The sequence below is a fragment of the Sorex fumeus genome, unplaced genomic scaffold (assembly GCF_029834395.1).
Source record: "Sorex fumeus unplaced genomic scaffold, SorFum_2.1 ptg000193l, whole genome shotgun sequence".
Taxonomy (NCBI): domain Eukaryota; kingdom Metazoa; phylum Chordata; class Mammalia; order Eulipotyphla; family Soricidae; genus Sorex; species Sorex fumeus.
In genome coordinates, this window is record NW_026606250.1 from 1,295,994 (window position 1) to 1,322,955 (window position 26,962).

The 26,962-nt window shown below is 66.6% G+C and overlaps 3 protein-coding genes across 3 annotated transcripts; 2 read left to right on the plus strand and 1 right to left on the minus strand.

Annotated features, from left to right (window-relative positions):
• Nucleotides 1–38: 38 nt before the first annotated feature.
• PSMA7 (proteasome 20S subunit alpha 7) lies at nucleotides 39–2,528 on the minus strand. Its single transcript, XM_056108078.1, has 7 exons — nucleotides 2,369–2,528; nucleotides 1,474–1,600; nucleotides 1,053–1,177; nucleotides 706–828; nucleotides 504–623; nucleotides 324–386; nucleotides 39–247 (listed from the first exon to the last, which is right to left on the minus strand). The coding sequence occupies exons 1-7, from the start codon at nucleotides 2,462–2,464 to the stop codon at nucleotides 155–157; spliced, it is 747 nt and encodes a 248-aa protein (XP_055964053.1). The 5' UTR covers nucleotides 2,465–2,528; the 3' UTR covers nucleotides 39–154.
• A 261-nt stretch (nucleotides 2,529–2,789) lies between these two features.
• SS18L1 (SS18L1 subunit of BAF chromatin remodeling complex) lies at nucleotides 2,790–12,090 on the plus strand. Its single transcript, XM_056108131.1, has 10 exons — nucleotides 2,790–2,998; nucleotides 6,364–6,440; nucleotides 6,519–6,603; nucleotides 7,109–7,253; nucleotides 7,362–7,556; nucleotides 7,989–8,153; nucleotides 8,291–8,395; nucleotides 8,510–8,602; nucleotides 9,508–9,627; nucleotides 11,942–12,090. Exons 1-10 carry the CDS (start codon nucleotides 2,930–2,932, stop codon nucleotides 12,088–12,090), a joined length of 1,203 nt encoding a protein of 400 aa, XP_055964106.1. The 5' UTR covers nucleotides 2,790–2,929.
• Nucleotides 12,091–16,855: 4,765 nt separating this feature from the next.
• MTG2 (mitochondrial ribosome associated GTPase 2) lies at nucleotides 16,856–22,781 on the plus strand. Its single transcript, XM_056108076.1, has 6 exons — nucleotides 16,856–17,184; nucleotides 19,488–19,635; nucleotides 20,580–20,695; nucleotides 20,997–21,215; nucleotides 21,297–21,435; nucleotides 22,107–22,781. The coding sequence occupies exons 1-6, from the start codon at nucleotides 17,017–17,019 to the stop codon at nucleotides 22,484–22,486; spliced, it is 1,170 nt and encodes a 389-aa protein (XP_055964051.1). The 5' UTR covers nucleotides 16,856–17,016; the 3' UTR covers nucleotides 22,487–22,781.
• The last annotated feature ends 4,181 nt before the right edge of the window (nucleotides 22,782–26,962 follow it).

Sequence of the window (26,962 nt, forward strand, 5' to 3'; positions counted from 1 at the left end):
CCGGGGAGGCGGTCTCCCGTCACACCAGACGCGTCAAGGCTAGAAAACATGGACTTTATTGAGGGCACCGGACGCCCGGGCAGACAGCAGCTGCATGTCGTTCTGTGAAACCATGATTTAATTTAAAAAAAATCGCCACAAGCACATTTATGCCTCACGATGCTTTTTTCTGTTTCTTCTTTTCGTTCTCTTCCTTTTCTTTCTCAATTTCAGCTACGTACTTCTCAATCTCTTCAGGATTTAAAATCTGTGAAAGGGAAGTCTGCAATCAGCCTGATGCTAGGGCAGAACCCAGGGCACCCACAACCCCGCAGCCCGGTCACCTTGAGGGGCTGGTCCCGCCTCATGACAGCCAGTTCGATGTTCTTGCCTCCTGACTGGACCACCTGGAGGGAGAAAGCCCCGTGGGCGTCTGGGCACACCCACCCACCAACCCCACACAGCCCAGACCCCTGCGCCCCAGTTGGCACACGCCGCCCCCCCCAACCCACACGCAGACTCACTTCCAGGAGGGCCTTGATGACCAGCTTGATGGTCAGATCGTCCGTCTCGATGGCTTCGTCCGTATAATTCTTCTCCAGGAATTCGCGGACGGACTTGGCACCCCGTCCGATGGCATTAGCCTAAAACACATGGACCTTGCAGGGCCACTGCAGCCTCACGCACCTGGGCCCCAGGCCGCGAGGACCAACCTCCCGCACTCACCTTCCAGGCATGGTAGGTGCCTGAGGGGTCGGTCTGATAGAGTCTCGGGGTGCCGTCAAAGTCGAAGCCCACGATCAGGGCCGAGATGCCGAAGGGCCGCCGCCCATTGCTCTGCGTGTAGCGCTGCCGGGAAAGGCTGGGTCTCACTCCCACACAGGCAGGGCTCCTGGGCTCCAGGCGGCCCAGAAAGGAAACCCAGGGCCCCAAGCACGGAAGGCAAAGGCCGGATCCCTGAGCCGCGCCTCCCAAGGTCCAGGTTAGGGACGAAGCGACAACACGCGTCCAGGCCTCCACGCTCTCGGGAGGACCCGGCGACCCGAGCACAGAGCACAGACAGCGACGCTCACCTGCTTGAGGCTGGCAATGTAGCGGGTGATGTACTCCACGGTGACCGGGTCCTCCACGGTCAGCCGGTGGCTCTGGCACTCCACCCGGGCCCTGTTGATGACGATCCTGGCGTCGGCGGTGAGACCTGCGGTAAGGCATGGGCAGTGCTGACAGCTGCCTCCCCCACGCTGGGCACAAGCGTCTCCAACCCCCAGGAGCAGCCGTGGCAGGAAAGGCCCCGCTGACCACTTCAAACTCAGCGGCCAGCAGCAGCCAGTGCCCCCACAGGCAAAGCCCATGTCCAGCCCAGAGCGGGCCCCTGGCCTGCGTTCCCTCGGGGCAGAGTCTGTGCTCGCTTTGAGCCAGACTTCAACATTCCTGAGGACGGGGGCTCTTACTGAGAAGGTGCCCCACCCCCGCGGCCACCTCTGCCACACTCACCCGCAAAGGCCATGCACACGTTGTCGTCCAGCGCGCAGATCTTGCGCACGGTCCGCTCATCCTGCAGCTTGGCCACGGACTTCTTCTCCACCCCCAGGACCACGATGTCCTTCCCCCGCACGCCCACCTGCGGACGGGACAGAGGGGAGCGACTGAAGGGAGGCGCCCAGGCGGGCAGCGCCGGAGACACCGTCAACAACCGGAGAGTCAGAGCAACCCGGTAGGACACTTGCCTGGCACCCAGGGGAGCAGGGCTGGACCCCCAGAGCCCATAAAGTCCTCGACAGTTCCCCCGGAATGAGCCCGGAGCAGGGCAAGTGCGGCCCCGGGCGTAAGCGCGAGTCCAAGGCCCCCGGGTGGGTGGCAACGGGGGGCCAGTTTCAGCAGCGCGAAGGCGAGCTGGGCCCCCCAGACCCGCGGCTGCCCGCGCACGCGCCCGGGCTCCTGGGGTTTCCGCCTTCGTCTCGTTCCTCGCGGCCGGACGCGGGCGGCGTGTGCGGGCGGGGGCGCGTGCGCGCGGGGCCGGGCAGGGGCCCTCGGGCCGCCGTCGCAGACCTTGGCTTCCCCACGCCAAAGCGAAGCTCGAGGGACAGGGCGGGCCGGCGCCACGCCCGCTGGGCTCCCCGGGACGGGCGTCCGAGGGGGCAGAACCAAAAGCAAAAGCGCGCACGGGCCCGGGACTCGGGCCGGCGCCGCTGCGCCGCGCGCGGGGACAAAGGCGAGCGGCGGAGGCGCGGGGGCCGGCCGGGCGCGCTCGGGCTCGGCTCGGGCTCCCGCAGCCGCGCGGCCGCCCGGCGAGGGGCGCTCCCGGCCCGCCCCGCGCAGCGCCCGCCCGCGTCCGCCTCCGGCCCGCGCGCCCCGGCCCGGCCCGGCCCGCGGCCCCGGGTGCGCTCACCGCGGTGGAGCCCTTCTTGACGGCCTCCTGCGCGTACTCGACCTGGAAGAGGTGCCCGTCGGGCGAGAAGACGGTGATGGCGCGGTCGTAGCTCATGCCGGCGGCGGCGCGGCCAAAAGCGCACACTCACGGCTGCGGCGCGCCCGCCCGCCCGCCGCCCGCAGCGCCGCCCCGCAGCGCGGCCGCGTCGGGCGGCGCGGTGACGTCGCGGCGCGCGGTGACGTCGCGGCGGGCGGGGGCGGGCGCGGGCGGGGCGCGGCCGGGCCGAACCACCGGCGCGGCGGGCGGGGGGCGGCGGGCGGCGCGGCGGGCGGCGGGGCGCGGGCCGGGGCGCGGCCGGCGGGGCGCGGCGCGCGGGCGGGCGGCGGCGCGGGCGGCGCGCGGGGCGGCGGCGCGGCGGGCGCGGGGCGCGTGGCGGCGGCGCGGCGCGGGCGAGCCCACGGCGCGGCGCCCCCCGCGCGCGCGGCCCCCGCGCGGCGGAGCATGAGCGCCCGGGGCCGCCGAGCGCGCGGAGCCGGAGCCGCGGCCCCGACGCTCGGGGGCTGAGTCCGCGCCGCGACCATGTCGGTGGCCTTCGCGTCCGCGCGGCCCCGCGGCAAGGGCGAGGTCACGCAGCAGACCATCCAGAAGGTGGGCGCGGGCGGGGCGGCGCGGCGGGCGGGGCGCGGGCGGCGGGCGCGGGGCGCGGGCGCGAACAAAGCCGGGGCCGCGCGGCTGGACGGCCGCGGCGCGGGGCGCGGGCGGCGGCGGCGGGGCGCGGGGGCGCGCGGGGACCCGCCCCCTCGGGGCGCGGGCGCGGGGCGCGGGCCGCGGGGGGCGCGCGCCGGGTCCCGCAGCCGCGCCCGGCGCACCTGTCGGCGGGGCAGCGCGGGCCCCGCACAAAGGGGCGCGCGCGCGGGCGGGACGTCCCGGCGGCCCCGCGCCCTGCCCGGGCGCCCCAAGGGTGTGACCCCTCGCGCCCGCGCTCCCGGGAAGGTTCTGGAAGTTGGCTCTCCCCTGCTGCGGAGGACGCGCGTGGGGCTCGGTTCGCCTGCGACAAAAGCCCGCAGCCGGCCGCGCGTCGGGCGTTCTCCAGCCTCTCCTGGGGGCGCGAGGGGCAGCCCCGCCTGGACTTGGGGTCCCCCCGCCGTGGCTGTCGCTGCTCCGAGGGCTGTTGGGCCGGGAGGGGCCCGGAGGCCGCAGCGCAGCCGAAGTGCACTGGCCGTCCCTTGGAGAACGGGCAGGGGCTGAACGCCGAGGCCGAGGGACCTGCCGGCCAGCAGGGCTCCGAGTCCGCCCGGCCCGGACACTCGCTCCTGCTCCCCGGAGCATCCATTGTTCCCGGCCGCCCTCCTGGCCCGCGCACTCACCCCCTCCGCAGAGCCTCCCCCAGTTCTCCAGGCCAAGCCGTGTGCACTTGAGCCTGGCCGTCCCAGCCCGCCTTGGACCCCTGACCGTGTCCCCGGGGGTCTGGCTGCGTCCAGGCCTCTTTCCCGGGCCCGCACTGGTGAGCTTGGCGTGAGGAGTGGGGAGCCGGCACCTGCCCTCACCCTGGCACACTGGTACTCAATGTGGGTGCCCCCTTCAATGCCGCCTCCCCCGGGTCCCCTGGGCAGTCCTGCTGGAGGCCCGGAGCTGAGCCCGCAGCCTGGCGCAGCGCCCAGCATAGTTAGCGGCGGTGCCCGAGGGGCCGCCCTGGTGACTCGGAGGGCCAGAAGCTCCAGCGCTGACCTTGGAGCGCCTCGCGGCAGAGGCTGTGGGCGCTGTCTTGGTACCCCCCGGCCCTCCTTCCTCGGGCAGGCGGGCGGGCAGGCCCCGTGAGCAGTCAGCCCGTCTTCCCGCATAACACTCAGGACCGTGCGTGTCAGTGAACGTCTGTGCATCTTGTGTGTGCGTTGAGCATGTGTGTGTGTCTGTCTGCGTACATGCAAGGGTGTGCCCTGAGACTGTGGCCCCCGCTCTCGCCACCTGTGCTGCCTTGGGGTCTCTGGGGTCGCCTTGTGTCCCGTGGAGGTGCCGCAGGCCCCGGGCAGCTCTGGTGAGGGCTGGACACACCCTACGCCTTGCCCATGTCGCCAGGCTGCTGTTGAGTCTGCCCGAGCAGCCCTCCAAGTCTGTCCCCTCCCAGCTCCTCTCCGGCAGAGGAAGGAGCAGTGCCAGTGTCTGCGCACCCTGGTGCCAGGGCCATGCCTCTGCCCATCTCCGCTCAGGGCCCCACCAAGTCCCAGCTGACCCCTTCCTGTCGGGTCCCGGGCAGCCCCTCTGCCGCCATGCCCTTTCTGCTGACCTCTAGCCCCCCAGCGCTGAGGCCAGAGGCACAGCAGTTTGCGTGCCCCCTGACCCGCACGGGGTGCAGAGCTGTGTCCCCGGAAGCCACACTCAGAGACCGCAGCCGGCAGCATGGGTCACTGCCAGGCAGGAGCCAGCACCCAGCCTGGCGGCTCCAAGAGCACCTCTTTGCGACTTCTTGTTTCTTTTCTGTTCTGGGGACACACCCGGTGGTGCTCCTGGCTCTGTGCTGGCATCGCCGCTGGGCTTCAGCGGACGCTGGAGTACCAGGGAGCAAACCCACATCGGCCACGAGCGCAGCCGGCGCCCTTCCCATTGAACTGACCCCTTCCCGTCTCCATGATGAAGGCCTGGCTTCCTCTTGTCTTCTGGGGGGCCACACCAGCAGCCCAGCCCAGCCGCTCTCCCACGGACACTCTCCTGGCCCGACAGCTCCTTGCTCAGGCTTTGCCGTCCCGTGGCTGTCTCCCTGTCCCTCCCGCCCCGCTCCCTGGTGGGGGTTTCTGGGCCGCATCCGTGGCTTGGGGGTTGCTTCCTGCCCGGGGTGCTGCGGGGCCCAGGTGTGGCCCTTTGTAGCATCTCCCTGGTGCAGGGTTTTCTGCAAAGGCCAGTGTCCAGCTCTGTAAGGAGCTTCAGGGGCTCCCCCGGGAGGGGGGCTCGGAGCCCCCAGGCCTCCCCTCTGCTTGCCGCGGGATTCGGCTGCATGGAGCTCTGCCTGCTGCCACTCTGAGCTGCCCAGGGGCCCCACACTGCGTGCTGCCCAGGTGCTGCCTGAGTGCATGTCTGTCTCCACGTGCTCTCTGCCTGTCTCCCGCCTGCTCTGCGCATGTCTCCTTGTGTTCTCTGCATGTTCCATCTACGTGTCTCTGGAATGTTCCACGATGGCTGCAGGCGCTGCCCGGCTGGAGTGGGGCCTGAGGGCCCGTCCACTCTCCTGGGTGCCATCCCCACAGGCGGGTCCGGCTCCAAGCACGGCTCTGCGGCCTTTGCTCCTTTGAGGTGCCGCTGGGCTTTGCTCCTGGCCTCTGTGACTCCTGCCTGGCTGCTAGGACCTTGCGTGCCTCGTGTCCACCCTGGCCTTGGATCTGTCCCTGCAGAGCTGGCCGCCACCCGTGCTGCCTGGGACACTCTGCTCCTTCTCTGCCGCGGCCCCCGCGGCTGCTGCCCCGCCTCCTCACGCGGCTCTGGCGGGTCCCTGCAGCGCCAGCCGGCGTGTGGCGGGAAGTGCGGAGCTGGGGTGGGACTGGCAGGGGGTGTACTTGGACCCCTGCGGCCGCCGGCCTGTGGGACCCCCCCCAGCCATTGCAGCAGCAACTTGGGGTGCAAAGGGGAGAGAGAAGCAGCCTGAGGGGCTGGAAGTGCCCTTCCCGGCCCGGCTCCATCTCAGTGCTGCTCAGGGGCCGCCTGACGGAGGAGACAGCAGCCCTGGCCCTGTGGAGGCCCACGCGGCCAGGCACGCCCTGCGGCCCCCTGCTGTACTGGCCACAGGCAGGCCCACCCCGGACCTGTCAGTAACTGGACAGTCAGTGTCACTGCCCCTCCCGCCAGCCCTGCCTGCCAGGACCCCCCACCCGAGGCCACTGCCCTCCTGCCGTGGCCCCCGTCCCCTCGGGCTCTTCACCAGGCCTGTCCCTGCCGTGGCTGCGTGGAGCTGGCCCCCGCCGGGCGCAGGTCGCCTCGCACGGAGGCTCCCCAGACGGCTGCGTCACCCGCGTGTCCTCCTCCAGATGCTGGACGAGAACCACCACCTGATCCAGTGCATCCTGGAGTACCAGAGCAAGGGCAAGACGGCCGAGTGCACCCAGTGAGTGCCCGCCCCCCCCGCCCGCAGGGTCTCCCCCCACCCACCCCGCCCGGGGTAATCGCCCGACTCCCCCCACAGGTACCAGCAGGCCCTGCACCGGAACCTGGTCTACCTGGCCACCATCGCGGACTCCAACCAGAACATGCAGTCCCTGCTGCCCGCCGTGAGTCGGGGGAGCTGGGACCCCGGGGCAGCGGGGCTCCAGCAGGAACGGGGCCTGGCAAGCGTCCGGAGAAACCGGTCCTTCTTTGACTTTTCCTTTTTATTTTGGGGCCGCACCCAGTGGTGCTTGGGGCTCACTCCTGGTGGACTCGGGCCCCCCGAGGATGTCGGGGATGACCCCCAGCCATCCAAGGCTGACCCTGCATGTGTTCCACAGTCCAGGGGCAGGGGCAGCCCCGCTCCGCTCCCTCTGGCTCCTGGGGCCTGAGCGGAGGTCAGCACCAGCCCGGGTGGGCCTGCCAGCACTTCCGCCCCCGGGCACCCCAGCCCCCGAGGGCAGCTAAGGTTCAGGGACACAGTGTCTCGTGGTATGTGACCAGTGGGGGGGCAGGCCTGTGGAACTGGATCGGGGGAGCCCACCTTGCGTCCCCAACCGTGTGGTCGGCCCGGGGTGGACGTGATGGGTCCTCAGGCACCCACACCGTTCCTGTTCCTGTCACCCACAGCCGCCAACCCAGAGCATGAACCTGGGTCCCGGGGCACTGCCCCAGGGCGCCTCCGGCCAGGGCCTGCATGCCCAGGGCAGCCTCAGCGACGCCATTGGCTCCGGCCTGCCTGCGGCCTCGCTCATGCAGGGCCAGATCGGCAACGGTGAGTGCCCGTGCCCAGCGGGGTGTCCTCAGGGCTCCTCGGAGGCGCGACGCAGGGTTGGTGCGGGAAGACCAGGCCGGCCGCGTGACAGCCCCCGTCCCTCCGCAGGCCCCAACCACGTGCCCATGCAGCAGACGGCGCCCAGCACGCTGCCCACCACCTCCATGAGCATGTCGGGCAGCGGCCACGGCTCGGGACCCGGCTACAGCCACGCGGGCCCCTCGCAGAGCGTGTCCCTGCAGGGCCAGGGCGCCATGGGCAGCTACGTGTCCCGGGCCAACATCAACATGCAGTCCAACCCAGGTAGCCGCGGAGAGCTGCTGGGACCCGCACCCTGGCCGGCAGTGTAGACGAGACGTGTTGGTCGTGCCTGCGCTGCGTCTCCTGCTGTGTGGACGGCACTGCAGGGACAGGCCAGTGGGTGGGGGCCAAGACCCGGGCAGGCGGGGTCCAGCTGTGCAGAGGGAAGGCCGCGTCTCGGCACCTGGAGAGTCGGGCCGGGCCTGAGGTGGCGCCTGGCACTGCCCGGCGTTTCCCGATCGGGGAGCGGCTTACGGGTTGGTGCAGGGGCCAGGTGGAGAGCTCAGCACTGGCGCACGGCTCTGCCCGGAGCCCCAGGAACCTGGAATGCAGCACCAGGCAGCAGTACTGGTGCCAGGGGGCTGCCATGTGTGGGGGGAGGGGTACACGGGACTCAGCCTGCAGGTGGCTGACCCGGGCCTGTCCGTCCCCCAGTGTCCATGATGCACCAGCAGGCAGCCTCGTCCCACTACAGCTCGGCGCAGGGCGGAGGCCAGCACTACCAGAACCAGCCGGCCCTGGCCATGATGGGCCCCGGCGGGCAGGGCAGCAGCCTGATGAGCCAGCGGCCCCTGGCGCCGTACCGGCCCTCGCAGCAAGGTACTGCCCCGGCCGGGCTCGGGGCTCCCGGTCCTCCAGCTGGGCCTTCCCGAAGGCGGGCCGGGCCGGCCGGTGCCCACCCTGGGGCCCAGGGCTCCTCGGAGCAGCGCCCTGAGAGGTGTGGCCCCTCCCCGCAGGCTCTTCCCAGCAGTACTTGGGCCAGGAGGAGTACTACAGCGGCGAGCAGTACGGCCACGGTCAGGCCGCCTCGGAGCCCATGAGCCAGCAGTACTACCCCGACGGTGAGCGGCCCGGCCCTGGGCCTGGCCTTGAGTCCTCCCGCCCTGTTGCCGGGGCCGCGTCCTCTGGGGGAAGGGCGCGGGGCGCGTGCCCCGCTGACGCCCGTCTGCCCGCAGGGCACAGTGAGTACGCCTACCAGCAGCCGCCCTACACGGAGCAGAGCTACGACCGCTCCTTCGAGGAGTCCACCCAGCACTACTACGAGGGCGGTAAGAGCGGGGGCCCACACCCAGGGCGGGCGGCGCTTCCGGAACTTTCCTCCGGAGGCGCCTACTGGCTGTGGGCTTCACGGCCCGTGGGGGTCTCAGGACCTGCTCGCCCTTGGTCCCACTAACCAGCCGAGACTGGGCGGGTCCCAGCCGCGAGTTTCAGGTCCCCCAGGGATGGTGCCCGTGGCCACGTGCAGCCTGAATGTCAAGGTCTCACGGGGCCTGCTGCCCCGGTGCTCCGCGTGTGAGCACGCCAGCCACACGCAGGTGGGCTTTGTGCGGACGCATAGTTCCATGTGCGTGGACACGCAGCCCCATGTGCGCCGGGGACTCTGCCCATGGACTCGCGGTCCCGCAGCTTGCGGGTGGGTAGTGTCTGGGGTTGGGCCCTCGGCCTCCAGCACGGCCCGGCGGCCCCTTATCGTGGGTCCAGGCCACAAGGCCCGTGTCTGCCACGGATCTTCTGGGCTGCTTCTGGGACCACTCGTGGCCCCTCCCAGCAACACCTCTCCCTGGAGCACTTCTCCAGGGGGCTGCAGATGGGGCCTGAGTGGTAGAGCTCACACCCCAGCACCACAGGACCCATGAGCACTGCGGGGTGGGCACCACCGGAAGGAGAGTTGGGGTGGCACCGGGGTACAGCAGAGGCGTCCAATTGGGGGGACACGGTTCTGCACGCTGCTCCTGGCGGTTTGGGGCCAGTCCTGGCTGGGCCCGGTGGACATCCTCGGCGGAACGGGGGTCCAGCCCGGCCCCCACGGGAAAGCCTGCTCTTGGCCCGGTGAGCTGGCCTGGCCCTGGTGTAATTTGGGTATCCGCCTTCTCCTCGCATCCTTCCGGACCAGGAGGGGCCAAGGGAGGGGCCTGGCCTCCCCCCTCTGACTGCTCTGTCCTTGGCTTTGCAGGGAGCTCCCAGTACAGCCAGCAGCAGGCGGGCTACCAGCAGGGCGCGGCCCCGCAGCAGGCGGGCTACCAGCAGCAGTACCCCGGCCAGCAGGGCTACCCCGGGCAGCAGCAGGGCTACGGTGAGTGGCCCAGGCAGCCCCCGGGGGGTCGGCGAAAGGTTTTGCGAGGGCCCCCTGTGGCTGTGCCAGGGCTGAGTGGGGCGCAGGGTCCTCTGGTGAGGGGACCCTTGGCCTGGCCCACGCCTTCTGTGTGTGTCTGTGTGTCTGTGCGTTGGCTGGGGGCCACCCCCTTGAGGAGCCCCTTTTCAGGAGCACCGGCAGACTGTGGTCTGCCCACGGGTTCCAGCCTAGTCGCCATCTCCCTGCCGCTGCTGGGAATGGCTATCCAGGCCGAGGGCCGCAGTGACCGCCCTGACCCAGGCCTTCCAGGAGAGGGAGGGGCTCGTGGAAGCGCCCAGAGGCTCAGCCTGGCCCTGCCCACGCCACTGCCTGCGTGTCTGTGTATGCGCATGTGTGTGTGCGTGTGCCCGTGTGCATGAATGTATGTGCCTGTGTGTGTGCGCCTGCTTGCGTGTCCCTGTGTGCATGCTCACGTGCATGAGTGTGTCTGTGTGTGCCCATGTGCAAGAGTGTACGCATATCTGCGTGTGCGTGTGTGTGCGTCTATGTGCCTGCGTGTGCTCGTGTGCCTGCGTGTGTGCCTCTCTGCATGTGCCTTTCCATGGGCCCCACATACACGCGTGTGAGTGCTAGGAGTGTGCACGTACGTACATGATGTAGATGGATGTGTGCTGGCATGTGTGTCCTGCGCGTTCGGCGGTGTTTCGTCGCCGTCTCCCCACCCCCCTTCCACACAGCATGTCAGGGGCCTCCGGAGGTGGCTCTCTCCTCCTGACGTGGGAATCTGGGTGCTGGGGTCCTTGCATGTCACGTGCAGGGTCTTCCCTCGGCAGGCCTGTGGGCAGCTCACCATGGGGAAGAGCACACTGGAAGATTTCTCTCGGCTTCTGTGCATGTTCCTAGGAGCGTTTTAGATGAGTTGATTCGATTCTTCCCTGGGTTTTTTGGTTTGGTTTTTGTTTTTTTTTCTTTCGGGGTCACTCCTGGCAATGCTCAGGGGTTCCTCCTGGCTCCGCACTCGGGAAATACTCCTGGCAGTGCGCAGGGTACCTCCTAGGATGTTGGGAATTGAACCCGGGTCGGCCGCACACAAGGCAAGCGCCCTCCCCGCTGTGCTATTGCTCCAGCCCCTCCCTGGGCAGTGCCTCCCGGCGGGCCCTCCTGTCCCTTGAGCATCTCACTGGCCACTAGTCGCGGTTGGCGTTTGGGTGTTTGGTCTTGGAAGCCACACTTGGCGGTGCTCAGGGCTCCCGTCGTGCCAGGGATTGAACCTGTGTCGCCCACACGCAAAGCAGGTGCTGTCTCTGGCCCACTGCACTGTCCCTCCAGCCCCAGAACGAACAGTTGCCGTTTGTTTTGGCCGGAGGCTGTACTCAGGGCTTGCTCCTGGCAGGCGGGCTCAGGGGACCATCTGGGACGGCGACGCTGAAACCCAGACTGGCCAGGTGCAAGGCAAGCGCCCTGCGCACCGTGTCTCTCCGGCCCCACTACTGCAGGCTTTTGTGTTGTCTTTTGGGCCACGCCCGGCTGTGCTCAGGGTGGCCTAGTGGGGCTTGGGGGACCACAGACAGTGCCGGGAGCTGAGCTCGGGCTGTTGGCGAGGCGAGCGCCTCACTCCTGTGCTGTCATTGTTGGGGCCACACCCCGCTGTGCTCAGGCCTTCCTCCCGGTTCTGTGCTCTGTGGTTACTCCTGGCGGGGCTCGGGAGAGCAGCGTGGGGCTGGGATCAACCTGGGTGGATCACCCGCAGGCCTCTACTCCCAGCCTCTCTCTTGCCACCCCCCCCTCCACCCCCCCACCCCCCCGTAGCATTTTCAAGCATTTCTGTGGCTCTCCCCTCAGCCTCCAGCTCCTCGGCTGCGCTCCCCGCCCAGGGGCTGTTCTCACCCAGCGCGGTCGCCTGGGCAAGGGTCTGCCTGCCCCGTCACCCCTATGCACTGCTGAGAACTGGCCTGTGCTGTGAGGTCTGGCGTGTGCTGGTGAGATCTGGTGTGTGCTGAGGCCTGGCGTGTGCTGTGAGATCTAGTATGTGCCGTGAGATACGGCACGTGCCGGTGACGTCTGGTGTGTACCATGAGACCTGGTATGTGCTGTGAGGTCTGATATGTGCCGTGAGATCTGGCATGTGCTGGTGAGATCTAGTGCGTGCCATGAGAGCTGGTGTGTGCTGAGGTCTGCTGTGCGCTGTCAGTTCGGGCGTGCGCCTGTGTCGCTGGTCCGTGGGCAGCAGGGGGCCTGCGGGTGAGGGGGGCGGCCCCTTTGCCTAGGGGCGGTGGCGTGTGGACTGGAGCGGGCGTGTTTCACTCGTTCTCAGGACCGGCGCAGGGCGCCCCCTCGCAGTACCCCAGCTACCAGCAAGGACAAGGGCAGCAGTACGGGAGCTACCGAGCGGCCCAGAGCGGCCCGTCCGCCCAGCAGCAGCGGCCTTACGGCTACGAGCAGGCAGGTTTCTCTGGCTTCTGAGCTTGAAGCGCGCCTGCGGCTTCCCTGCTCCGGCCCCCCGAGGCCACCCTGCCCTGGTCAGGCTTGTGCCCGCGGGGTCAGGACAGGGCCTCGGGGGAGCAGCAGGGACCGTTGGCTCGGGCGGTTGGGGGAGAAGCGTTGATCCGCACAGCGGGGAGGGCGGCACCCTGGAGCGAGAAGGGGGTCCTCTTGTGGTGAGTGCCCTGGAGCGGGGAGGGGGCTTAGAGTCCTGTCCGGGAGGGTCCATGGGCAGGGAGATGTGCAGGGACGGGGGCAGATCCGGGGACGTCGGGGGTGGAGGTGGGTCCGGGATGTGCAGCGTGGAAACTCGCGCACGCACCTTCAGGTGTCGGGGGGTGCCGGGAGGGGGCACGCACACGCTCAGGGCCCGGGGCCGCGGGGTCTCCTCTTGGGGACTTCCCGGCGTGACCCGAGGCTCGGTCTCTTCCAGGGCCAGTACGGAAACTACCAGCAGTAAGGAGGGCGCAGGCTGCTGGGAGCCGGGCATGGCACGTGCCGCAGGGGCTGGAGGGTGGCAGCGGAGCTGAGCCGAGCCGAGCCGACCGCACAGCGCTGCGCGTGGACGTGACACACCCACGGCTCGCGCAGGATGGCGTGGCCGGGTGCTGCTGGCGCGAGGTGGCACTTGGCGGTGAGGCAGACTTGGTGCTGTGTATAGTATTCTGTGTCCGTACGACGGAGAGGTCGGCCCGTGTCTGTCCGCCCTTCTCGATGTTTCTAGCTAGCTTTAGGGGTCCTTCGTCATCCAAGTATTCTGTGCCCAGAGATGGGACATTTCCGCAAATGCCATAGTCTGTGTGTTCATAAAACAGACCTTGGGTCTGGCTGTCCTCGGCAGTTGTATGTGGGCTGTCAACTTACCTCCCGCGACGCCGCGTCCGGCCGGTGGCAGCCCCTGCGAGGCGCAGAGGAGCAGCGAGGTCGGTTTCTGTCCAGAGTGGCCGCGTCAGGTCCTTCACTCAGTGGCACTGAGCACCTGCCTGCCCGGCTCTGCTCAGTAACTGCCTCTCGCCCTCCCCCCCACCCCCGCAAAGCTCTTTTGCTTACAAAAAAAAAGGAAGGATCACTGATTTAATTTCAGGAACTGTGAATCGTGAAGCGAGGGTCAGCGCGGGCTGGCCAGAGCAGAGTCACTCTCGGGAACTACTTTGACTTTGGCCCTTGTTTGTCTGATGGTCATCTTGGGGTTGAAAATTGAGTATCTCGGTTTTAAATTCATAATTTAAAGTATTGGCGCCACGTCCCTGTCACCGGGCAGCTTGTGTGTTGTGTATTATTTCTTCCAGGAATGACGTGTTCAGCCGTCCGAGCGAGCATTCCTTTTCTTCAAGGGACATAAACAATTCTTTCCTTCAAGGAAGAATCCTGGTGACATTTCTCTGTTCCTCTCGACAAGAGTTTCATATAGATCAATTTGAGTTTTACATTCCTGGGACGTTAAATCATATTTAAATTCCATGCAAAACTTTTAAGACAGCTCACTTGAAAAATTACGGTTAAAAGTCAAACCCTATTATTTTCCAAAAGTAATAAATATGGACATATTACTTAATAATATCCATATTTACTACAAATCCTTTAAGTGCTGAGATATATCCAAGACCAACCAAGAAAATACAAAACAAAACATAGCCAGTTTTGGACAAAATGGGTTGACTGCGATGCTTTTTAATGGGTACATCTTCTGTTTGAATTTTTTTATGTTCTTCAAGGTTTACAAGGCATTTTCGTGTGTTTTGGGGTTTTTGCTTGAATGAATCCTGATGGTCCATGCTGGGGGACGTGGTGGCAAAGGCTGTCCCCACCTTGCCGGTGCAGGACTGAGGCCCACGCGGAGGTGATGCGGGGTCCAGCGACAGGCTCTCCCTCTTCCCGGAGCAGCTGGACCCCGATGGGGCACGGGGTGTCTGTGGGCCGATGGGTTTCCAGAACGTGGAACGCTGCTAAGGGCTTCCAGGTACGTCCATGTCCAGTCAGTGCTCGACCATGTGAGGGCTTAGGTACTCCTGTGCCTTCTCCTCAGCTGACCCCCAGGACCCTTCTGACCACTTTCTTAGAAGTAATGTGCAAATGCGACTGGGGACTGTGTTTTCCCACTGAAAATGTCAAACATTTTAGGTAACTGTGAAAATAGTTTATTTTTATTCCTTGCCAATCTGGGAATATGCCTTTTATGTGTGTGTGTGTGTGTGTGTATGTGTGTGTGTGTGTGTGTGTGTGTGCCAGTGCTGTAATAATACTTTTTGAAAGAAAAGGACACTTAAAAAACTTATCCCAAAACTTCAATCTGAAATGTCTTACATTAAGAATTTCTTGAATGTTGTGTATATATTTTAAAAAGCACTTTGTGAGATAGTTTATACATTTATTTCTTAATTTATACATGCTCCCCGGTGTTAATATATTTAATGATGAATAACAGAACGTTTATTTAACGTGGCGTCTGTGCGCGGCGTGGGCCTGCGCTGCGGGTGTATCTGCCAATAAACTGGTTCCTCAAACCCGCCTGGCTGGCCTGGCTTCCTCGGACCCGGGCCGCTCGCGGGACGCCCCCCCCCACCGCGACCTCCCCACGGGCCCGGCCCCCGCGCTCGCGACCTCCCCACCCATCTCGACCCCGCCCGCGTCCGTCCCCCCCCACCCCGAGCTCGCGACCTCCCCCCGGCCCCCCCGACCCCCCGTGCTCGCGACCGCCCCCCCACGGGCCCCCACCCCGCGCTCGCGACCTTCACCCCGCGCCCCCACCCCGCGCTCGCGACCTCCCCACCCACCTCCACCCCGCCCGCGTCCGTCCCGTCCCCCACCCCCACCCCGAGCTAGCGACCCGCGACCCCGCCCCTCGCGCCCGCGGAGACGGCGCCGGAAGCGCGGGGCCGGCGCGGCGCGCGGCTGTGACGTCACGTCCGCCCGGTGCGCCGCCGGGCCCCGCGCAGGTGAGGAGGGCGGGCGGGGGGCGTCCTCCCCCAGCCCCGCCGGCGCGCGTGGCCCGCGGTCCCGCGAGGCGCGCGGAGGGGGCGGGGCGGCTCGTGGCCCGCGACACGGCCGAGGGGGCGGCCCCGGCCTGGCCTCGCCCCGCCGCGGGCGCCCGTGCCCGGGGCCGAGCGCGTCCGTCTCCTCGAGGGCCCGGGCGGGCCGGGCTGCCGGGGGCCCGGGGTTCCGGGCGCGGACGGGCCGGGGGGCCCGAGGGGCCGCGCGGTGTGGGGTCCCCCGGCCAGCAGGTGGTTCTGCAAGTTGCTTCCTGCCGGGACGCGCTTCCCGCTCGCGTCCGGGGCTGCATTCCCGCGGGTGGAGGGGGCGCAGGGGCGACCCCTGGGCGCTGGCCAGGTGCGGGCTCCGGGCGCTTCGCGAGCCAGCAGGCTCCGTCCCCAGCCCCCGTACGCCCCCCCAGAGCACCGCAGGACGTGGCCCCCGCCCACGAAGGAAACAAGGTCGGGGGCCGGAAGGCAAGTGGCGGTTCGCCCCAGCCTGTGCCCGGCCGGACCCCCTTGTGCGCCCAGCAGCGCCCCGCAGGCAGCGACCGCCCCAGGAACAGCCCCGCCCCCCCGTGTGTCCGTGTGTCCTCGCGGGCACGGAGTCCTGCGTGGACGCGCCGGGCCCAGTCCCCGGGCGGCTGGCGGGGAGAGCCTCCGCCGCCCTGCGTGTGCCGCCTGTGCTCTGCCAAAGCAGACGGGCAGCGGCTGCCAAAGCGCCCCCCTTGCTGTTCTCTGAGTCCCGCCTCGCCCCTCGGACTGCAGGCGCTGCCCGGGGCCTGGAGTCCGCCTTGCTAAATTTAGCAGGGCCTGCGCCCAGCAGGGTTCGAGCAGCCCGTCGCGTGTGCTTGGCTCTGCTCTGCCATCTGGGCTGTCCTGGCGCGGTTCTTTGCTTCTGGGCCGCCTGGCCGTGCTCCGGACTTACTCCTGCTCTGTGCCCGGGGGTCACTCCTGGTCGTGCTCAGGCCAAGCCGTATGCAGTGTTGGGAACTGAAGCCAGTTTGGCCACGTGCCAGGCAGGCGCCTTCCCCACTGTGCTCTCTCCAGCGCCGGTGTTTGAGTGTTTAAGAGCTCACCTTTTCGGGCCGGAGTAATCAAGCAGCGGGGAGGGCGTGTGCCTTCCATGCAGCCGACCCGGGTTCAATCCCCAGCATCCCCGATGATCCCCCAAACTCCGCCAGAAGTTGTTCCTGAGTGCAGAGCCAGGAGTAACCCCTGGGCAACGCGGGGTGTGACCCAAAATGCAAACAAAACAATGAACTCGCCTTTTCACGGACAGCTTCTTGGTTCTGGGCCACACCCCGCGGTGCTCCAGGCCTCAAGCCCAGTGGTCCCCTGCGCTCCCTCCCCAGCTTGCCTCAGTGCAGGGTGGGAGGTGGCAGGCGCAGCCACTCCGAAGCAGCCCAGGACTGGTGGGCCAGCGGGGCCGTGGCCACCCAGAGTCCATGTCAGGCAGACTGAGGGAGGACTCGTTCATTTGGTCTAAAAATGACTAACCAGGGCTGGAGCAGTAGCACAGCAGGCAGGGCGTTTCCCTTGCATGCGGCCGACCCGGGTTCAATTCCCAGCACCCCATATAATCCCCCGGAGCACCGCCGTAATTCCTGAGTGCAGAGCCAGGAGTAAGCCCCGAGCATCACTGGTTGTGACCCAAAAAGAAAAAAAAGGGGGGGTCTAACTTCCGCCAGGTGCCAGGCACATCCTGTAGTTTCTTTTTAAGTAAGACAGATTTTATTCGGGTGTTTTAGGAAGAGGAAGGCGGGAGCAAGAAAACTCGAGCCCAACACACGTGCCAGCATTGTCGGCCAGGAGAGCACACGGCCTCGGGAGATGCGGGCGCGAGTGCCAGGGCTCGGCACACGCGCGTCCTTAGTTCCTGCGGGAAGCTCCGGCTCAAGCCAGCGTCCGACTTGGCCGTTCTGACTTGGGCAGGGCCATGGTTCCTGCACGGCTGCTCTCGGCGAGCCCCCGGCCCCTGGGGCACTGCGCTCTGCTTGCCCGGGTGCTCGGGCCCCCCACCGCCCCCCTCCGACTCTCTGCCGGCCGGCCCTGCTGTGACCAGCGCCAGGATGCCCCCAGGAAGAGGCTCTCTGAGAAGAAGCAGGTGAGGCCCTGCCCTGGGCGCCTGGGACGTGGTGGGAGGCGGGCCAAGAGATGGCGCCGCCGCGCAGAGGGTGCTGCATTGCCTGTGGACCCCCCCGCCCCGTTTCCATCCCCAGCATCCCAGTAGACCCCCAAGCACTGCCAGGAGTGACCCTGCAGCACAGACAGGTAGGGCTCGAAAACTGAAAGAAAAAAATGCAGGGATGGGGCTGGAACGACAGCACAGCACCGGCCGACCCAGGTCCACGCCCCGGCATCCCATAGGGTCCCCCGAGCACCGCCAGGAGGGATTCCTGAGTGTAGAACCAAGAGTAACCCCTGAGCATCGCCAGGTGTGACCCAAAAGGAGAAGGAAACAAAGGAGTCGATTTTCTTTCTTTTTCTTTTTTTCCCTCTTTTCTCCTAAAAGAGCAGCCGGGTGTGACCCAAGAGGTGTAAGGGAAGGGAGGAGGGGAGGGAAGGGTCTGTTCTCTTTTTTTTTCCCCCTTTTCTCTTAAAAGAGCAGCCGGGCCAGGGGTTAGCCCAGCCGGGCTTCGGGAGAATCCCGTGGGCCGTCCGTCTGTACAGCCAGCGTCTCAAGCTCAGGCGTGGTTTGTCCCTCCCCAGCCAGAAGGGAATGGGGTCGAGTTTTCTCTCCGCCCGTCTTGAGCCGGGCCTGTTGCCTGGTGAGCTGCTGCAGCCCTGGGCTCTGGGCTGCGGCCACTGCGGGCGTTTCTCAGGTGCTAGTTCACGGGGTTTCCACACGGTGGTGCCAAAACATAGTTTTCTGTGAAAGCACAAAAATGAAAATGTTTTGTGTTTCTGAGTGTGTGTGTGTGTGTGTGTGTGTGTGTGTGTGTGTGTGTGTGTGTGTGTGTGAAGCTGGTCCTTGGAGTGGAGCAGTCGATGGGAGGACAGACCCGGCCCCACCTGGGACTGTGTACGGGTGGGCTCTGGGACTCTGCATGAGGCCGACTGGGGGGCCCGGGGTGAAGCCTGGCCCTTCCCCAGAGCCGGCCGGCCCTGTTCCGCTGCCCCCTCCGGGCTCGTTTCTGCGTGGGCAGAGCCGAGGGGCCGGCGGGGCTCTTCCGAGTCGCCTTCCCGCCGGGGACGGGGCTTCGGCACCTGCCGCTGATTCCCACGCGCCCACAGGAAGTGGTCACTTGTGGGAGCGGGTTCTTCAATTCGCCTTCAGACGTCTTTTTTAGGAATAGGCTTTTCCTCGTTGGGTTTCGTTTGGGGACCACACTTGGTTCCCTGTTCTGACGTGGGGGTCTCTCCTGGCGGTGCTTGGGGCCCACGTGGAGCCGGGGTTCGAACGGGCCTTCCGCAGGCAGCGCGGCCACGGTGCCTTGAGAGCAACGCCCCCTGGTGCGCAGGCCTCTCCTGCTGGGGCTTGGGGACCCCGCGTGGTGCTGGGGCGTGGTTGAGTCAGCCGTGTGCCAGCAGACCTTAGCCCCCGTGTTATTTCTCTAGCCCCCCAATCTTTTCCCTTAGTGGGAAGATCTTTCCTTTTGGAACTGAGGCGTTTTCCGCCCTGCGTTTAAGCAGTTGTCCGTGATGATTGGTTACAGGCATTCGGTGTTCCGATGTCCCCGTTCCCCAGTGTCCCCGTGTTCCCGAACTTCCCCCCAGCCTGCCCCCTTAACAGACAGAGGTAATTCGTTTTACGTTGCATGTTGCCACTAAATGGCCAATGCGATTTTCAAAAAATGTTTCAGTAGAAGATCATTTGTGAGGGACCAGAGCGAGAGTACAGCGGGGAGGGCGTTTCCCTTGCACACGGCCCACCAGGGTTCAGTTCCAGAATCCCACCCATTCCCCTGAGCCCCACGAGGAGCAGGTTCCGAGTGCCCAACCAGGAGTAGCCCCCGAGCGTTACTTTCGTATGTGGCCCTCCTGCCAAAAAAAGAAAAAAGAAGAAGAAGAAGAAGAAATGTCACATGTGACCACGGGATTGTTAAATCCTTGTCTGTGGGTTCTCGGCTACGGCTGCCAATTGAGCTGGTGTGTTCCTGTCTTGTTTATTGAGCTCAGCTGGCTTCTGTGTTATTTCCCCATCCTGCTGGGCTGGCAGGACTGTGGGATCTGGAGGTGTTTCGTGCACGCTCCAGACACCCAGAACCCTCAAATGGGCCACGACTTTGTGTGGTGGCTGTGGGCCGGCCCCCCAATTCTGTGGAGCCACTCAGGCACGTGGGGGGCCCAAGAGGCAGGGCTCCGGCTATGCCCCCGGCCCAGTGCGGGTAGTTCTGAGGCAGACGGCACTTTCGCTGGCTCCTGGCCCCTGAGGGCAGCGGCCACTGACCGTGTCTGTCTCTGCAGAAGAAGCATTTCGTGGACTGTCGCCGAGTGCTCGTCCGAGGGGGACATGGAGGCGATGGGGTGAGCTGCTTCCACAGTGAGCCCCGGAAAGAGTTTGGCGGCCCGGACGGCGGTGACGGAGGCAACGGCGGCCACGTCATCCTGCGAGGCAGGTGCCCGGGGGAGACCAGCGTGTGCAGGGAGTGCCCTGGGCAGGAGCTTCGGGCTGGGCCCAGCTCTCGTGCACTCACGGCCCAGGCTTGGCCACTGAGGGCCCTGAGGAGAATCTGAATTAAACTAAAACCTGGTAGACGGGGGCTGGAGAGATGGCACAGCGGGGAGGCACTTCTGGTGGTCCCAGGTTTGTTTGAACGAGGCATCCCCTGTGGCCCCCTGAACACCACCAGGAGTGATTGCTGAGTGCAGGGCCAGGCATAACCCCACGTGTGCCCCACCCCCGAGAAAAACAAACCTGGTAAGACTTTTTTTAATTAAGTAAACTCTCACCTTTAAACGATGTACCAAAACCCAACTCTGCCAGTTTTGTTTTGTGATAACAAGCCTGGCAGCTGACCGCGGGGACAGCTGGTGCAGCTGGCTGGGTCGGGGATCGAGCCTGTTGGCACCTTGGTGCCCTGGGAGGCTACCACACGCGACTGGTCAGCTTGGCAAACGGTCATGGCACCGTGACACAGCTTTTGTGGTGCTGTTACGGGATTTGGCGGGGGCAGACAGCAGCTAAGGCACCTGCGGTGGCTGACCCTTCTTGGTGGCTGACCCTTCTTAGAATCCGGCAGACTCGGCGTCCGCAGGCACTGCTGGAAAGAGCCCTGAGCACTGAAGGCCGTGGCCCAAAAACAAAGGAAGACTTACTTGCAGGGTGACCTTCAGAGCCCAGCAGCTTCTGGGGGGCAAGTGGGGCGGCCCGCCTGCACGGCCCCCAGCAGGGGCCGGAGCAAGGGTCTTCCCTCCCCTTCTGGTGGCGCCTGGAGACGGTCGCCCACGTGTCTGGCGCCGGGGTCTCGTGGGGTGGGGGTTGGCCTAGCGCCCAGGGAGCCTGGTGGCCACTGCCCGGCTGGCAGGCGCAGGCTCACGCCCCGTTCCGCCTCTCAGCGGACCAGCAGGTCAAGTCGCTGGCGTCCGTGCTGTCCCGGTATCAGGGCGTCGACGGGGAGCGTGGCGGCAGGAAGAACTGCTTCGGGCGCGGCGGGTCTGTGCTCTACGTCAAGGTGAGCGGGGCCGCGGGGGTCCTGGGCGCGTCCCTCTTCTGGCGGCTTGTGCGGACACCGGCCTCCTGGCCAGGCTTGGGTTTTGCGCTTCTGGTTCCGGAGCCACGCCCGGCGGTGCTCAGGGGTCACTCCGGGGGGCTCGGGGGGCTGCTGCCGCCGGGATGGGGTGTGAGGCAGACGCCCTCCGCCCGCTGTGCTCGTGCTCGGGGTCCCCCTCCCTGGCAGGGCAGATGGCAGGGGCGGGCGGCCTCTCGTGGTGACCCCCTTCCCCTCCCGCTGACCCCGGCCCCTCTGACCCCAGGTCCCTGTGGGCACCTTAGTGAAGGAGCGTGAGGAAGTGGTGGCCGACCTGGCGGCTGCGGGGGACGAGTTCGTCGCTGCTCTGGGCGGTGCCGGAGGCAAGGGCAACCGCTTCTTTCTGGCCAACGACAACCGCGCGCCCGTCACCTGCACCCCCGGGCAGCCCGGCCAGGAGCGGGTCCTCTTCCTGGAGCTGAAGATGGTGGCGCACGCCGGGCTGGTAGGCGGCCCCCGGCGGGGCAGGCGGGTCGCTCAGTGCCTGCAGACGCGGCCCTGACGCGGCCTCACGCTGACCCCCCAGGTGGGCTTTCCCAACGCCGGCAAGTCCTCGCTCCTCAGGGCCATCTCCAATGCCAGGCCAGCGGTGGCCGCCTACCCGTTCACCACGCTCAAGCCCCACGTGGGGATCGTCCACTTCGAGGACCACCAGCAGGTCGCAGGTAGGACTCGGCGTGGCCACGGTCTGGTTGCTCTGCGCTCTGGTCAGCGTCTCGCTCGCCCTCTCCTCCCTCTCCCTCCTTCTCTCGCTCTCTCGCTCTTTCTTGTTCTCTCCCCCCACCCCCGGTCCCTCTCCCTGTCTCTGTGTGTGTGTGCGTGTGTGCACGCACTTAGACCACACTCGGTGGTGCTCAGGGGGGCTGGTGGGTACCCGGGATTGAGCCTGGGGCTGCTCCAGCCGCCGTGCTCTCTCCAGCCCCCAGCCGGCTAGTCCCGTGCTGCCTCGGCTCCACCCAGGAGTCAGTTTAAATCTCAGGCGTGAGGAAATGATTCTCGCGGCTCTTCCTTGCCGTGTGTGGGGGGAGCTGAGTGGCCTCCGCCATGCAGGCATCGGGACACTGATGCAGCTTCCCTTGCCGTTTTGAGAGAAGAAAACTCTTTCCAGAAGATAACGTCCCCATTAAAAACAGCAAGGCTGCCGGTGCCGTGGCCCGCAGGGCCCGTGGCAGCCCCTGTCCCTAATGCAACCGCCGGTCGGTGCCGAGGGCCCTTCAGCTGCTCTGGGCCCCCCTCCCGCCCCCGGAGAGATGGGCCCCGGCTGGTGCCCGGCAGCGACTGCCGTGGCTGGGTTTGGGGGTGCTGCTCCTCCCACACGGCCCCGTGTCCCCTGCAGTGGCTGACATCCCCGGGCTCGTGCGCGGGGCCCACCAGAACCGCGGGCTGGGCTGCGCCTTCCTGCGCCACATCGAGCGCTGCGTCCTGCTGCTCTTCGTGCTGGACCTCTCGGTGCCGGAGCCCTGGACGCAGCTGACCGACCTCCAGGCCGAGCTGGAGCAGTACGCCCGCGGCCTGTCGCAGAGACCCCACGCCGTCATCGCCAACAAGATCGACCTGCCGCAGGCCCGGGCGCGCCTGCCGGCGCTGCAGGCCCGCCTGGGGCACGCGGCCATCGGCCTGTCGGCGAGCACCGGCGAGAACCTGGAGGAGCTGCTCCAGCGGCTGCAGCAGCTCTACGGCCAGCACGTGGCCGCCGCGCCGGGGCTGCGCTGGTAGCGGCCCACGCTCACCTGTGCCCGCCCGGAGCCAGACGCGTCACAGCCCAGTGCACCCAATATCCGAGGCGGGCGCGACCTGCTCCGGGCGTCCGGCCCGGCCCGTTATTAACTGGCAGCGCTGTGAGGAGACGGGGCCGTGCCCGCGCCGCCCTGGGTCTGGCCTGGACAGCAGCCATCTCCGGACGGACACCCACGGGAGGCCTGGCCAGGACCTGCCGCCTGCCCGCCCGGAACACTCGGGAACGTCCCTTCTCCCCCAGAGGAGTCCCAACTTCTGCGTGACCTGCAGCCCGTCCCCATGGGGGCAGGGGCGGGGACGGAGGTCCTGCAGGTTCCCTGGGGCCCGTGGGGGTGGGGTGGCGCCCGCAGCGCACGGTGGTTTTGGTCCGGAGCCAGAGCAAGAGTCTTGTCGCCAAGCTTTGTTTTCGTCTCGTCATTTCACAGGCCCCTGCGCTCCCGAAACGGGGGCCGGCATCTGTTTGCTCGGCTCTCCACCACAAAGGGTTTCCTGGAGTCGCTCTGAGTAGCTTTAATTATCCAGCCTTTCATCTTTGTCTAGAGGGGGCGTGCACGCCCTGCCTCCCGCCTGCCTGCGTGCGACGACGGCTGCACCCCCACCCCCCACCCTTTGCACTGGAGTGGCCCGGGGACGCCTCTGGGAACGGACTGTCTCGTTTCTGCTGGGAAGGAAATGTCTGTCAGGGTCCACACCCTGGTGCTTGGTACGCCAGAGGCCGGGGTGGGGAGCGGGGCTGGACGGATAGCACAGCAGAGAGGGCACTTGCCCTGCACGCCACTGTCCTGGGTTCGATCCCTGGCATCCCATCTGGTCTCCCTGAGCACTGCAGGAGGAATTCCTGAGTGCAGGAGTAACCCCTGAGCATCCCTGAATGTGACCCTAAAAAGAGGCTGGGTTGAGCCTGGGGCCTCACACGTGCTCCCCGCGAGACCCCACCTTGGGCCACTTTCCCGGCCCCTTGGAATCATCGCTAAAGGCTGGTGGAAACACTGGAGAGCACCAGGTGAGGTGCTGGTCTCCAGGTGGTCCCTAAACCCTGCCAGGAATGACCTTGAGCACTGGGGGGGGGGCAGGGTTTGCACAGCAGGAAGGCGACTCCCCGCACGACAGCACCCATCTTCTGCATCCTTCTCTGCCCTGCAGGCAGGGTTCACCTCTGCTCTGCCGCACCCCACTTCTCACAGCCCCCGCCTGACTCCAGCCGCTGCCCCCCACATCCTGGTGACCCCGTCTGCCTCAGGGCTGACACCCCACCTGCCTAACACCCCACATGTTAGCCACCTTTTTCCAGACACGCCATGACCTTGCCCCAGGTGAGCTGCCGTCCAGTGCTGGAAGACCCCCACCCCCACCCTGCCCCAGCCTCCCAGGTGCCCTCAACCCCCCTAGCCCCCCACCTCACAACCTGGCTGGACGCTGGACATGGGGTGTCGGTGCAAAGGCGAGACCCGGGTTTCCTCCCTGGACCCTGTTCTTTGCTCCCAAGGGAACAAGAGGGGCCTGGGCGCAGTGCCCCCTGCTTGGAAGCCCTGCTCTCTACCCTCGGCCTGCCCGCTGCCCCTCCCTGCCTCAGGAGCCAGGCCCGGCGGCGCCTGGTAGCCAGAGCTGCCCCGGGGGCCGGGAGGCAGCTGGACCTTCTTGCGGCAGCCCTGGCTTCCATCCCAGCTCCGCTCCACGGACGCAAAGGAACCAGGCAGAGGAGCCCCGGCCACGCTCGCTCCCTGGGGCCCGTCCCGAGCCGGGTGCAGGCGGGCTCTTCTGGCATTGCCTGCGGCCCCGGCAGGTGCCTGAGCCACGCCAGGCGGGCAGCAACCACAGAGGTGCCGTGGTCTGCAACTGGAGCGCGTGTGGTCTGGTCAGCAGGCTGGGGTGCGTGGAGGCGGACACGGTGCCCCATGGTCTGTGCGGGCCTTCGACAGCCCTGGAAGCACCACGTCTGAGGCCCCTCAGGACACGGCATCAGGACCACCCCATGTTGAGGACTTCAGTGAGTCCCAGCTCCCATGGCCCAGATCCCAAGAAGGTTCTGAGTTCTGAGGGACAGTGAACATTTGGGGCCACAGTAAGTGATGCTCAGAGCTCAGGAGTGACCCCACCAGTGCTCAGGGAACCCTCTGATGTTGGGGTGTAAGGCTGGTGCCTTCTCCCCCCCCCCCCCCCCGTCTCCAGTCCCAAGAGCCGAGACTCCCACTGTTACACCCTGTGCCTCCTTCCTGAGGGTGTGGACTCAAATCCCCTGCCCCAGGCTCCAGAAAATGCCCCCAGACAAGCCAGGGGGTTCTCTGGCCTCCTGCTCCCTTGGGGCCTGCACTGGCTGCTGGCCCTGCCCTGTGCCACGTGTCCCCTCTCAGCAGTGCCCGTGCAGGTGGGGACCAACCCAGGGCGTCACCCCAGTGTCGGGAGCCACCCCATCCGAGGTCTCGCACCAGGATACCAAGTTCTGGCCTGGGTTCGTAGCCAGCGCTCACTGAGTCCACCTGGGTGGGCCGGGCACAGCAGCTGCCCAGGGGCCTTTGCAGGACATCCCAGGGTCCACCGCGGCTCAGAGACGCCCCTGGGGCTGGGCACAGACAGAGCAGGCAGAGGGACTGGCACAGCTGCAGATGCCCGAGTTCTGACGGGAGCACTCCTCCCCATGAGGTGAGCAGTGCCCAGGGCCCACTCCCAGCAATCCCGACCGGTGGTGCCCGGAAGACCCAGGAAGGAGCCAGGGTCTCTGCAGGGCGCACACGTCCTCCCTCTGCCTGAGGACGTTGGTCAGAAGGGAACGGCCACAGAGGGCCAGCACTATCCCAGCACTGGGAACTGCCCGCTGCAGGGGCACCGCTGGCCTAATAACCTGCTCCTTTCAACCCCGGGGCACAGCCAAGGAAGGTGCCAGGGTCCCAGCATGCCCAGGGCCTCCCCCACCCCCAGCCGTGAGGGACCCAACACAGGTAGCAGGAGACAAGAAACCAGCGCTGGGCTGCTGGGCAGTGGAGGCTGGGAAGCGCCCCCAGCTGCCCTCTGCGACAGAGGCCTCATCTGCTGGGACCGCCCAGTTGTCCTCACCAGGATTTGAGCCCCCCCACCAGACCTGCCAAGCTGCTGTCCAAACTCTGTCCCCTAGGGAGGCCCCTGCTGACAGAGACCACACCCTTCCCCCCAAACCCACCCCCAATGCTCGCTCCCAGTAACACCCCAACCAATCTTGCCCGGACGCTCCCCGGCCACGCCCCACCACTCCCCGGCCACGCCCCATCACTCCCTGGCCACGCCCCACCACACCCTGAACACCCCACCACTCCTTGGCCACCCCAGGGAGGTCCCCACAGTAGCTGCCTCTGCTGTACTTGACTGGCCCCGCCCAGACAGTGAACCCCCTCCCAAGCGGGCCAATTGCCCACCATCCTGGGACCCTCAGGGGTACCTGAGAGGCCCACAGAGCAGCAGGAAGTGCGCGTGCGTGTGCGTGCGTCTGTGCGCGGGCATGTGTGTGCGTGTGCGTCTGTGCCTGTGTGTGCGTGCGTGCGTGTGTGCACGTGTGAGCGCATGCGTCTGTGTGTGCACGCGTCTGTGTGCACGCGCGTGTGCGTGTGCGTGTGCGTGTGCCCGCGCGCCCCTGGATCTGTCCTCCCCGGTGTCTCCGGGTCCGCCCCGCCCCACGGGCCAGGTCCGCAAGTCCAGCCTTACCTCGTGCCCAGCATGTCTGTTCCTGCGTCAGCTCTGACCTTTGGGTGGAGCGGCCTCCCCGGGAGGAGAAGCGCCCTCGGCCCTGAGTCCCGCCCGCCCACCTTCCCTCTGGTGTGAATTCCGAGGAGCAGCCCCAGAGAGTCCGGAGGGAGAGGGGGCCCTGGCGGAAAGGGTGCGCGTGGGCCAGGCCGGAAGGAGGGGGCGTGGGGCGTCGCCCGACGCCCACTCTGCAGACCGCTGCGTGCCGCAGGAGCGTGAAAGATCAGCGCGCGGCAGGTCTGCCCGGGGCGGGGTGGCTCCCTCGCCAGCGCGGCACCTCCCCTCCTCTCCTTGCCGTCTCCTTGGAAGGATATTTTGGGGTCCTCCCAGATGGGCGCAGGCAGGCTCTGCACAGCCCCGCTCCAAGCCGAAGCAACGCGGGTCAGGTCCCGCCCGCACTCCGGCACTGGTAGGCAGACCTGAGCCCGGCCCTCGTGTTGAAACATTGTTTCCCGGGTCAGAGGGACAGTCCGGCCGGAGGGGCGCTTGGCTCGTGCTGCTGACCCAGGCTCGATCCCTGGCGCGCAGTGTGACCCCCTGAGCAGTGCCAGGCGCGATTCCTGAGTGCAGAACCAGGCGTGAGCCCTGGGCATCCGGGTGTGGCCCCAAGCCCAGTGTAGGGAGAACAGATACAGTTTCCCTCCGAGCACCGGGGGGAAGACTGTTGTTACTAAATACCTGCTCCCTGCCTTGGACTGGACAGAGCCCGCGGGACTAGACTGCGTGATCCCTGTGCCCTGAGAT

Coding starts and splice junctions, on each gene's coding strand:
- MTG2 (XM_056108076.1), top strand. CDS start 17,017: ATGGTTCCTGCACGGCTGCTCTCGGCGAGCCCCCGGCCCCTGGGGCAC. Junction 20,696..20,996: donor GGTCTGTGCTCTACGTCAAG/GTGAGCGGGGCC, acceptor CTCTGACCCCAG/GTCCCTGTGGGCACCTTAGT. Junction 21,436..22,106: donor GGACCACCAGCAGGTCGCAG/GTAGGACTCGGC, acceptor TGTCCCCTGCAG/TGGCTGACATCCCCGGGCTC.
- SS18L1 (XM_056108131.1), top strand. CDS start 2,930: ATGTCGGTGGCCTTCGCGTCCGCGCGGCCCCGCGGCAAGGGCGAGGTC. Junction 8,154..8,290: donor GTACCGGCCCTCGCAGCAAG/GTACTGCCCCGG, acceptor CCCTCCCCGCAG/GCTCTTCCCAGCAGTACTTG. Junction 8,603..9,507: donor CCAGCACTACTACGAGGGCG/GTAAGAGCGGGG, acceptor TTGGCTTTGCAG/GGAGCTCCCAGTACAGCCAG.
- PSMA7 (XM_056108078.1), bottom strand. CDS start 2,464: ATGAGCTACGACCGCGCCATCACCGTCTTCTCGCCCGACGGGCACCTC. Junction 1,601..2,368: donor TCAAGAAGGGCTCCACCGCG/GTGAGCGCACCC, acceptor TCCCGTCCGCAG/GTGGGCGTGCGGGGGAAGGA. Junction 624..705: donor GCACCTACCATGCCTGGAAG/GTGAGTGCGGGA, acceptor CATGTGTTTTAG/GCTAATGCCATCGGACGGGG.